The 12,312-nt window shown below is 37.7% G+C and overlaps 1 protein-coding gene across 2 annotated transcripts in view; it reads left to right on the top strand.

Moving 5' to 3' along the window:
* The window catches only part of TANC2 (tetratricopeptide repeat, ankyrin repeat and coiled-coil containing 2), a 352,683-nt gene that overhangs the window by 251,303 nt on the left and 89,068 nt on the right, over positions 1-12,312 (top strand). For both annotated transcript variants that reach the window (XM_088141581.1, XM_088141538.1), the window contains exons 8-9: positions 4,557-4,820; positions 7,111-7,236. In XM_088141581.1, coding sequence (XP_087997707.1) covers positions 4,557-4,820; positions 7,111-7,236 — 390 coding nt within the window. The remainder of the gene's footprint in view (positions 1-4,556; positions 4,821-7,110; positions 7,237-12,312) is intronic.

The following is a 12,312-nucleotide window of genomic DNA, read 5'->3' as shown; positions in this document are numbered from 1 at the left end:
TGTGATGAATGGAGAACAGGAATTGGTTGGGATATAGATAGATTCACCAAGGCCTTCTGAGCCAGTTGGGTACTGTTAGAATAAGCTCTGGGGTTTTTGATCTTTCAGAGAAATTAGCTCAAGTGGGAGGAGGCATACAGGAGCTCTCTAGACTATTTAATTAGCGGAGAGTCTGCAAATCCTTTGTGCTGTTTAGGGGAGCAGGGGTGTTGACCTAAGTAGGTTTTGTAGCCCTTAGCTGTTTGATAATCATGTGAATACCTCAGGGTAGAGAGACTATTATCTTGGATACACTTACTAATGGCTCAGCAGTTTGGCTGGATATTCAGAATTCTTGCAGATGCTTGACAATTGAGATGATTCTATGCCCAGGAGAAGAAAACTATGGCCTCTCTAATCAGGGATCTCAAATTGATCCTTCCCTATTTTTTGACATAATTCTTATTTCATGTTATGTATCCTTATAACATCGTGAAAGTTCCTCAGAAAGAAAAATAGCAGTACACTGGTTATATATTTCTGAGTTTCATAATATCAATTTTCAGTAGAGATTCTGCAGATGACTGTGCGCCCTGGATGGCTAACATCTGGCAGAAAGTTTCCCCATACAGAGAAGGAAGCATTTGTTTTCATAGCAATTTATTCCAATTTCTGGATGTTGACTTCTAATAAGTATGAAGGACTTGGACTAATACTGCAGGGAGATAGGAACCATGGAAGGAGATTACTGGGTCTAGTTGTTTACAATTGTCTCCTAAAGGTACAGTAGAAAAATCTGAAGGGGACTTGTCTGGAATCTTGCTCTTTGAACAAAATCTGGGGGGATGCCATCTTATCCAGAAGTTTGATTAAGGACTGAAGCTGAGATTTGGATTTTCTGTAAATGAATTATGCCACTGAGACTTGATGCTTTGGAGAAAGAAGCAATCTGTTCTTGTGTTAAGAATTAGTCACAAATAAAACAGTTCCTAAGGTGGATAAAGGATGTTCTTGTCATTGATCAACATTTTGTAATGGCGAGAGTTGCCAGAGCCTTTTCCATATCCAAATTACATTGCTGATAGCAGGATATTCAGATCAGGAGGCCATTCAGATATAGATGGAGGAACTCCAGTTTCCTGAGACTTGCACCAGACAAGAGACGGATCAAATGAAGTTCAAAACAGTAACTGTTTCCACCCATAATTGAGATGAAGGAACCAGTGATGTGAGAGAATGCACAAAGTAAAATGTTGAATGAACCTCTGCAAACACACTTTCAAACGCACCCAGAAATGTTAAAAGGGCCAGCATTGTTATAGCCCAATCTTGTGGTGCAGGGGACAGGGAGAACATGGAGTCAGTAACATCAAGTGGTAGCAGTCCTGTCACTGTTTATATTCATATTATCACTGTCTTGACCAACCCTTGTGTCTAAACTAAAACACAATAATACCTTTGCGTGCACAAACAGCACCTTTGATGTTATCTACAGGGTTTCACCTGCTTTTCTTTTGAAGACTACATACATTAACTCAGCCAGGTGAAGTCCAGTTTCCCCACAGGAATTTTTGCAACAGCTAGCAGTAGCTTACTTTCCAGACAACCAGTCAATGGCATGATGAAAAGGGGATTAACTTGTTTTTTCCTTCTGGCTGGACTGTGTGGTCTGCTGCTGACCAAAGCATTATTCTTTGCTGTATATTGTGTGCTGTAAGTACATATGACCTCAGAGTCAGCATATCGTGTTTGGCTCTGCTAGGTCAATATCATCATGGTTCACACATGATGATAGGTGACCATGGCAGTGGGATTGAGGAAGGGCAGGAAGCTAAGTCGGGGGGGTGGATGAATCTCACTGCAGTTCAGATGGTGCAGAAACATATGAAACCTCATTATGTTTAATCCAGGGTGAGCCTCATGCAGTGGCTGCTCAGAGACTGAAAGAGAGCTCATCCACATAACTTGTTATTTGCCAAGAACATATAGTCACAATGGAGCCACCATCTTATGGTGAAGTTCTGCTAAGACATTTCAGCAGATTGTTTTTCATCTCATGCTGGGAGAAGACCTCCCATGCAGACACTGTAGGGCATGTGGAGGAGTCGTCTTTGGAGATCAGCAAACTACTACCCTTTTCCCCTCCTCATCATGCATAAAGGCCAACTTTTATTGAGGTACTACTTCTGGGAGCTGAAATCATTTGTTGCTGGGGTTTTTTTTAAGTTCTATCCGTAGGAATATTCATAGGAATATAACTCCAAAAGAAAAGAAATTGTTGTTTCAGTTATACATGTTCTTATTGTTGATCTGTTGATTTGTTTTGGACAAATAAAAGGGATGTTCTGTCCTCAAATTTATTGAGGAAAATGATTGAAAGCTACATATAATGTAATCTCAGTTACAAGAAAATAAGGTGCTGTTTGATTGAAGAGAGTTATTCAGTCCCTAAAAGGTGCTGCAGAATGTTTGAGTGTGTGAATACAGTTCCTGTCGCACTACCTTAAACAGAAGGATAGCAGCAAAATCTTAGGAAAAGGCATAGCTGGGGTGGTTCATTTCCATTTCGATGATGAACCACCTCTGGACAATTTTGTTCCCGGGGATATTTTGGTGGTTTATAGAAGTAAATCCTCTAAATCAGTAGTTTAAAGTCCAAAATGTTGAATTGCTTCTGAATTTAGCTGCTACATTTGCACTCCAATCCATTCCACAGCACTTTTTGGAGCCCAAATCTGAAGTTCTGCATAGTCCTGCCTATTAATATGATGGAAATATATTTTCTGAATATCTATTATATTAAAAGTGAGAAAAAACATTGGAAAAGCTCAAGTTAAACTTGAGGGAAAGTATGTATTTCAACTTGAAGTTTAAGATTTGGAAAAGTTAAAGAGCTCTGTCCTAGCTCACCTTGAAAAATCTTTCTTTCGAGATGAAGCTTGGTAAAAAAAGGTGAATTTTGTTTTTGCAGGTTAAGATGAGGAACATCTTATATAGAAGTCATGAAGAATATAAAATAGAGGGTGGTTCAAGCCTGTGTCAGATCATAAATGGCTTGTGAATATAAATATTTTCCTTGGATTTCAACATATTAATTTGTTAATCCTATCCCAATTATGAGTCAGATTGAAATGTCTTCCCAAGTGTAATTGAAAGCATGACATGGTCCCATGCTACATCCATGCGGTTTTCCTTCCCCCAAACCACACAAATTTCCTTTTTTTTTTCCTTTTATCCACAACCTCCTATTACTCAGTATACCTCTGAAGTCTTTCCTACATATCAGGCTTCTGATTCTACCTGCAGAAGCAAACATGGTTGACCTTTCCCTGACATTAAGCAATGGCAAATCACAGCATTCATGAAAAACTACTAGATAGAATGTTAAAGTACTAGAGAGGAAGAATATAAAACAAATATTCTTCATTCAAAATTCTATTAATTAGCTAAAAAGCAGTTTACTTTTTGAGTTCCAGCTAGGAGCTACTTGAGAATTAATTTGATTTGTAGTATGAGAGAACTATGATCTAAGTATGAGAGAATTGTAATCTTTAATAATTAAAAGTATAAATACTGGTTTTATTTTAAAGAACTACATTAACTAAGAGCTGATGTATATATGTTATAGGAAGTATGTTTTTTATCAAATGGCCTACTTGTGGAAATAAGAGCAAAATGATCAAGAATAGGCTGGGTATTTTATTATGTAGTTAATTTATTAAAAATACAAAGAATTGGATAATAAAATTATAAAGATTGTTATATTTGTTTACCTGTAAGGAAGTACTTACAGGGACCACCATACCTGTACATTTGAATGTCTAAAAGATCCCAGTTACTACTATGTAATTAACTGTTAGGATTCCTTCAACTACATGAGGCAAGGAAGTGGGGGAAAGCATCAGGAAAGGGGAATGTGACATAGGTATAGGATGGGAATGGAAGTAGTCTCTACCTTCTGCATTTTGACATCAGTTTTAACAAGGAACCAAGAGACTTAGGATTTCTCTTATATTGTTTGTTGCATTAGGATGTTGCAAATACTACATTTATGGGTTTCCTGGCTTTCGTATTTGTTTATGGACCATGGTGATGTTATATTTGTCAACTGCAATATAAATATGCAGTTTCAACTCTTCCATAATATTAATGTTTGATTTTACTTGGTAGAATAACTGCTATATATCGTATTATATAATTGTTGAATTTATTATTCATGTTTTGATAATACAAATCACCATTAGGGTTGGCAAGTTTTTACCATGAGACTGAACATATAACTTGTATCTGAATGTTCTGGGTATTTGAGAAAGGATATAGGATATACAGTTAGTTACTGTACCTCCTATCTTTCTTCTCAATTGGCCTTTTCACCCACCAGATACCCAGGTTAATATGGAAATCACTATGGAACAGAGACCAGAAGGAGCAATGGATACATTCACACTGTCACAAAGCTTCTTAAAAAAAGAAAAATCCATAGCATTAAATCTTGACAATGTTAATCTATCATCTGTAAAGTCACAGAAATTGGTTTTTTTTTTCTGTTATTCATTGTCTTTTATTGTTTGTTGCAGCAACACTGACAAGTTATTCTGAAAATATGGATCGTGCTAAGTATGGAGGGGAAAGCAGTAAGGAATTAGGATCTGGAGGAAACCTGAAACCTTGGCAGTCTCAAAAATCCAGTATAGACTCCTGTTTATATAGAGTGGATGAAAACATGACAGCTTCTACATACAGTTTGAATAAGATCCCTGACAGGAATCTAGAGACTGTTTTATCCCAATCAGTACAATCCATTCCACTTTATCTTATGCCACGGCCCAATTCTGTAGCAGGTAAGAATCTCATCCAGCGGGTTATAATTAATTTTCTTTGTAAAATTGTTGGACAAGTGATTCAAGTATTTAAAATACAATTTGTAGAATAACAATGCATTTTGATTGCTGGATTCTAGATTTTTGGTTTGTACCGAAGCATTATGCAAAGCAAAAACTCCATGGCTGGTAGTATCAGGACTACTTGGATAATGCAACATTTAGCAGTCCTGAATTAACATCACATTCCATGGAAGCTTCAGGTGGCACCTGTACAAGCCAGTAAAGTTTATGTTAGTGATATGGCAGACACTTGTAATTACTTGCTTTGGACCTTAAACTTAGTGATCTTGTGAAAAAATTCAAACCAATTATTATTTCCCTGATAATTATTCTACAGCCTGGAATTCACTTTGTAATAAAAAATATTTGCATGGTGTATTAGAGAGATAGGAAAATTCTCAGAGCTTGGTTGGACAGCCATATATTGCACAGTTTTTGTTTCTCTAGATTTAACCAGCATCAGTATACATGCTCACTTTATCTCTGGATCCACACACAGATCCTTACTTGAAAGCCAAGTTAAGGAAGAGTCCCAAACAAGTTATTGCCTGAGAAACACTGCTTCACATCACCACTTTAGCCTAGCCTGGTTTCCTGTTCTCCAATGCTGCCTTTGTTTTTTTTACTGACTTGCGATGAGGAAACCTCTCTTCCTTATTTTGCCACCACTCACCAACTACCAGTCTGTCACAGTGGAAAAAAAGGGCTGTGCCTGATAGGTTATGCTGAAGTTGAGCTTGCTCATACATGCAATTTTACCACACTATATTTCTATCCAAGCAACAAACTCAACCAACCAGAGCAGTCTGTTGGCTTGCTACCTTTTCAAACTGGAACTGTTCACAAATGGTCTGCGGCTGACTGGTACTGATTACTGCCAGTAAACCTTAACTCAAAAGCAGGTTCGTGTTCCCCACAGTGTGAAAGAATTCTTAAGTGGTGGATGCTGAAAACTAACTGGTCTTGAGGCCTCCCATTCTGCGTAGCAGGTCCAGAGGCCTCTGACTGCTGCTGACTATAGATGCATAATTCAGGATTGCAGATGCATTATTATAGGATTGGGGAGATCACTTCAGTCCTTTTTGCACTGTTCCAGAAGAGTGTCCTTGAATTCTTGGTTGTTTTCAAGTATCTCCATGCTTTTGTTCTTATTTAGACCAAATATTTATTATGTATGTTATTATTGCATTTCTGTTCTGATTTACTTTTAATAAATCATGATGGCTTACAGAGGGTCTTCCCTCCTTTCATTCTATAAGTTTTGGGAGGTTGATTGGTCTGAGAGACAGTGACTGGCCCATACTCTCTTTCAATGCCACTGACATTAAGTAATTACAAAACAACATTAAAAAGTTACTTCAGAGGTTTAGAAAATTTTGAAATGATTTTTGGCTCCTGACCTTTTTACTTTTCTCCCATTCCTTGAACATGGGAACATTGGGTGAGTTTATAGAATTAGAACCTTAAATATAGATGGAAATCCTGTTATTTCTAAATGTAATTTAGAAAAGAAAGGATCATAAGTACCAGTTTGGTTTCAAGTGAGGCATGCTCAATCTTTCCTTCTTTATACAGTATATCTAGGTCTCATTCATTAATATAATTAGTAATGTATGAACAATTGTTTATACTTACTTCATTTAATAGTAAGGGAATATAATCAGTGCTACAGTAAACTTTTATAGTAAGCATCAAATGTTCTCTTGGAAGTCTTTAAAAGCACTAGGAAAATGTGAGCTTTGAAAAACTTGATAGTGGAGCAAAATGTACTCAAATTTAGCTCCTATTTATTATCTATGTTAATGTTTTCTCTAATAGATTGTTTTGTTGTTCTGGAGAAAAGTATTAAAACTGAATGTTTAAAATGTTTGATTTATATTTAAGATCACATATATAATTAGCTTCCTTTTTTTCTTTTTCTTTTTTTCAGTTGCTGTTTCACTAGGTTTTAATTTTGTGGTTTTTAATGTTTGTCTTTCTGTTTAGGAAAAAAAAATCGAGAAACATAATATCTACTATATGGGAGAATCATTTAAGCTCTACTGAAGTTAAGGGATTGAAATGAATGAATATAAATGTTTTAAGCAAAATAAAGTGAGCCTATAATTTACAGAATTTTACAAATAAGAGTTGTATAATTGGAACTATATTCAAAATAAAGGTGATATTCAGCATCATATTCAAAGGGGTCTTAATTTATTTACTAGAATGTATTTATGAATGTATCTGATTATTTTCTTATGGACAGCCACCAGCTCAGCACACTTGGAAGATCTAGCTTACTTAGATGAGCAGAGGCATGCTCCTCTACGAACATCTCTCCGGATGCCTCGTCAGAGTATGGCTGGTGCTCGCACACAACAGGATCTAAGAGGTAAAGGTCATGTGACTCATGTATATTAGGTTTTTTACCAACTCCTTATACCAATACAGATTTTTAAAATTTCTTTTGGAAATATGCTCTTCCACTATGAGATGTAGCAGCAATCTCCCTACCTTAATAAATATTGAAAACCGAATTTAGCATCTTTAATATAAAACATAATCACCATTGTCCATCCACTCTCCAGAGGGCATTTGGGGAAGAGATGGAATGTTGAATTACATGAGATGTGTGTGCTGTGTGGGAAAAGCAAGTTATGGGGTTTGTTGTTCTTTGTGATATATGATTTTAAATCCCATTACTGTTAGCAGATTGTAAATGGTTCAGAGTCTTCAGACTGGTATGGCATAGAAATCTGAGTAAATAAAAATAAAATAAAAAATAAATAGGATAATGAAGTGGAGCCACAGATTAAATAGAGAGTGGAGGGTGAAATGGAATCAATCCTTCAGACTCTGGCTCACAGCTCCTTTGTCTTGGTTTCCTATTACCTTGGCCCTTTTCCTAGCTAGGTGGTAACTAAAAGTATATAAAACAAGTTTGAGTTTGGGTTAGGGTTAGGACTAGTTTAGGGCAGCAGTCTTTTTCTTTTTTGGGACACAGCTACTACTTATTCTGAGATAAGAGAATATTCTTCTTCTACAGGGAGATTCTTAAAGGAATTAACCCTCAGTGAGCCTTTCTGGCAACATTTATAGAGTAAGATTTTAATAGGACACAAAGGTAAAACTATGAAAGTGGCCTCGAACAAGCATAACCAAGATTACAATTTAACACAAGTATGTAATCCTTAGTCAAAATTCTTCTCCCCCCACCCCCAAAGCAGAATGTCTTTTCCTTTTTTTTCTTAAACAACTCCCATCTACTGTCTTGCAAATCAACAGTCCTAGTCACTCTCAACTCTTAGTCTCTTTTATGTCAGAAAGTTTTTCTTCCCTTCTCTCTGGGAAAACTGTGTATTAATTTTAGTGGTAATCACCACTATCAAGGATTTTGTGTACTTAGAAGAATAAGAAGCAAAATATCTGAATATATGTGAATGCAGTTTTTTTTCTTGGAAACAGTTAAAATCAGTGAGAGTAATAAACCTCAAGCAAATGGGCCCTTCCCTGTTGGACAAAGACAACAAATCTTGAAACATCTGTTCCCAGAGAAGTTAATTTCAGTAAGGGGAAAAGATCTTAAATAACATAGAAAGGAGGAGAAAATTGTCCATTGCCCACTATATTGCTCAGGTTGAGGGCCATCTGCACAATCTGCTGTTCAGCTAATCCTTATTATTCTCCTTCCTGTCATACTGTTTTGTCCAGTCCTGGTTAGAATGAGTCAGCAGTGGAGACTGGAGAAAGCAGAATTGGTGATGATCCAGAGCAAGGAGGAAGCTGTTAAGCAGATAATGTAAATCAGGAAACACAAATCAAAGTCTGTAGGAATGACAAGGAATAAGAAGTTGTAAAGATAATCTTTAGAATCTTTGATTTAAGATCTCTGGTTTAGAATACCCCGGTATCTAGACTTAGTCTCAGGTTCAGTTCCATTGCTTCTGAGGATTGGCTTGCTTTCCTGGCTCAACTCATATCTCTCCCACTATGTCAGTGTTTGCCACTATAGTTCACTAGATTTATATCTTGCCTTTTTTTAAGATGGGAATCTCCAATTTCTTCCTTTAAAAAATTATATCACTGGGAGATAATATTTGGCCCAAAGTCACCCAGTAAACTTCCATGGCTGAGTGTAAATTTGAACCCAGTTCTCCTTAATTATAGTCTAAACCCAAATACCTACTCTACTAATCCATAATCTGGTTCTGGCTTCAAATGATGTGTGAACCCACTCACTGAAACTTGGAATTGTTTGTTCAACAAATAATGATACAAACTTCCTGATTTTTTAGTTCCCCAATTGTCCTACCCCGATAAGTATTATTTTGATTTAGAACTCTTAGGCTTTGTATTCATAGGTTTACAGTTGTTTATGTTGCAGTTAATCAGTTGGAGATATCCCTTTGGAGCTCTTTGCAATCTTCTTTGCATTCTTTACATCCTGAATAATCTGGTGTTATCCACCAACTAGATCACCTACCCCAGCTTCCCATAATTTAAGATCATATTATAAATAAAATAGGCCTCAATACAGATCCTTCCTTGATGCTATTGCTTCCTTCCCTTGCTTGTGAGAATGGTTTATTTATTCCCATCTTTAGTCTTAATTTCCTTTTGTTTGACCATTCCCCCCTCAGTTCAAGATTGATCTATCCATCCATCCATCTAGATTTATATGCCACTCCAAATAACAAGTGACTCTAAGTGGCTCACGTACCCTTCTTTGGTAATCTGGTTAAAAAGATACAATGGGAAACCCATAAACAACAAACATTCCCCTATATGAGGAATCATCCCACCTTTCAGACCCCAAAGGTTTGCTAAATCAGCTAGGTCCTAATGGCCTTATGAAATATTAAAAGCATGGGAGTCAATCTGATCTCCAGGGGGATACTATTCCAGAGAAGAATGGCAGTGACAGAGATAGTTAACTCATAATGTCCCTGAAGATGACATTCCATAAAGGTAGGAACCTGGAGGGTGGCAAACCTATTTGATTTTACTGAACAGGTAGAAGTCATCGCAAGAAGATGGTTCTGAAGATGCCCAGGTCCTGAGCTATGAAAGGCTTTAAAAATGATAATCAGCGCCTTGAATTGTACCTGAAAGCCAACTGGGAATCAGTGCAGATCTTGCAGTAGTAGTGTCACATGCATAAATCAAATACTATCCAAGACTGAGACACTGCATTCTGGCCCAACTGCAGCTTCTTAATGCTCTCCGAGGGCACCTGCATTGGGACTGCAGTAGTTTAAACAAGAGACCAAGGCATGAGTAACTGAACAGGGCCTTACAGAGAAGGTTATAACTGGTGTACAGACAGCAATTGTGCAAAGGCCATCCTAGCCACAACTGTCATCTGCTCCTTGACCACAAACTGAGTTCAGGAGGACCCTCAAATTATGAACCAGCTCTGCAAGGGGAAATGCAACTCCATCCAGGACCAAAGATGGAATACCACTAAAATCAGAAGCCTTCAAAATCCCAAACCACCCCATCTTGCTGGAATTATATCTGAGCTTTGCCACCATCCAAGCACTAACATCCTCCAGACACTCAGACAGAACCTTGACAGCATTTCCTTTGAGCCCATAGCTGAGATTTATAACTGAGTATCATCAGCATATATATGATACCTGACCCTTTCTCTCAGATGATCTCTTGTAGGAGCTTCATGTAGATGTTAAATAAAAGGGGAGAGTCAAGGCTTGTGGCATGCCATACTGGAGGGCCCTCGGAATTTACCACCTACCCACTGACTAGAAATACCTCCTAGAAAAGGAGAGGAACCACTGCAGCACAATGCCTCTCATTTGGAGCCCTTGAAGTTGGTCCAGAAGTACACCTTCATCAGTGGTAGTGAAGGTAGCTGAGAGATCCACAAGAGTCCTTATCTGGGTCATTCTCTTGGCCTGCCACTTCTATTTCCACTTTAAATACCTTCTCTATACACACTTTTTTTTTAATCCAGTATTTCTGGTTCCACTATTTCTGCATCAAGCAAGATTTGTTTCACATCTGTCATTCCTTCATTAACATCCTTTAAACATAGTCTATCCATAGAAGCAGACATTGTTATTGATATTGTGGTTACTAATTTCTGGCCCTATTGTTCAAAGATTTCCTTTAATATTTCAAATGTTATAGTGTTTTATGTCATTTTATAGATCCCAATCCTAAGGCAGGGTTTTTTTTTTCCTTTTTGCCTGGAATCTTTAGTTCCCTCTAGTGTCCAATTTAAGTCATAGGGTCTCTAATCTCTGTTATGACTTACAGTAGACAAAATAATTCTGGTTCCCACAAAAAGCTGTTTATTTTATATAGCGTATTTATCGGCATATAACACAGACTTTTTTCCCTAAAATTTGGGGCTGAAATCTTAGCTGCATGTTATACACCAATACTCAAGTGGCAGGGCTGGGAGAGTGGAGCCTTCATTTGAGCCAGGGCTGTAACCAGGGCAGCTCCGCAGAGCAGGAGGTGAGCGGCAGGCGAGCGAGTGAAAACCAGCGCCCAGCACTCACACCTGAGCTCCACAGAGCAGGAGCTGAGCTTTCTGGAGCTCAGGCGCGAGCGATGAAGAGTGCCAGTTTTCGCTCCCTTGCCCGCCGCTCACCTCCTGCTCTGCAGAGCTCAGGCATGAGCGATGGGGAGCGCCAGTTTTCTTCTTTCAAACAGCTGCTTTTTCTTTCATATTACATATTTACCTTATAAGTGGTATAAATATTAATAAACAAAAAGTTCAGAGCTCCCTTTATTTTGCTTCCAAGTCATTTATTTTAAATTTAAGTTTTTTTACTCAAACTTCCCTCTTAAAATTAAGGTGCGTGTTATACACCTGTGCGTGTTATACCCCGATAAATACGGTAATTAATTCCAAAATCTTATAGTAAAAGTTTTAATATTCCAAATTTGTCTGGACCCTTAATTCTTTTATAACTTTCTTGGTTCAAAATCTTATTTAGCTTTTTGCCATTTATTTCAAATACTTTAAGTTCTTAAACTTATAGTTAATTTTTCTTTTGTTCAGAAATTAAGATAGACTCACCAAGTGGCTTTTCAAACTTGTCCTTCTGAAGATCTCGAATAGCCTTAAGATGGTTAACTAGGCAATTTCCAAAAGTGATTAGAAGCAAGGTTAGCAAGCTTAGTATCTTTTAAAAGGCTTTGCTGTTGTGACCTTGATGATTGATCCCTCTGTCTCCTGGCAGCCAAATCTGTAGAATACCGCTGTCCTGTGGCCTCCTCATGAGGAGCAGCTGTCTGGAGCTTATGTGGGTGATCTCCTGCCCTCTCTTTACCCAGAGAGGTTCTGAAGAACCTGACCACTCATTGGTTCTTCGGTCTTTGCTATGGTCATTGTCTCCGTTCTCCATGGAGGCGTTATTAACTCACCATGCCTCTACTGGAAGTCCCCCCAATACTTCCTTGGAGGCTTTCCCCAGCAAGAAAGTCAGGGATCCCA

Source organism: Python bivittatus, unplaced genomic scaffold (genome assembly GCF_059951505.1).
Source record: "Python bivittatus isolate LINGU-HERP-01145 unplaced genomic scaffold, Pbiv_v1 ctg000000_np1212, whole genome shotgun sequence".
NCBI lineage: Eukaryota > Metazoa > Chordata > Lepidosauria > Squamata > Pythonidae > Python > Python bivittatus.
This window is presented reverse-complemented; position numbering and strand designations above follow the sequence as displayed.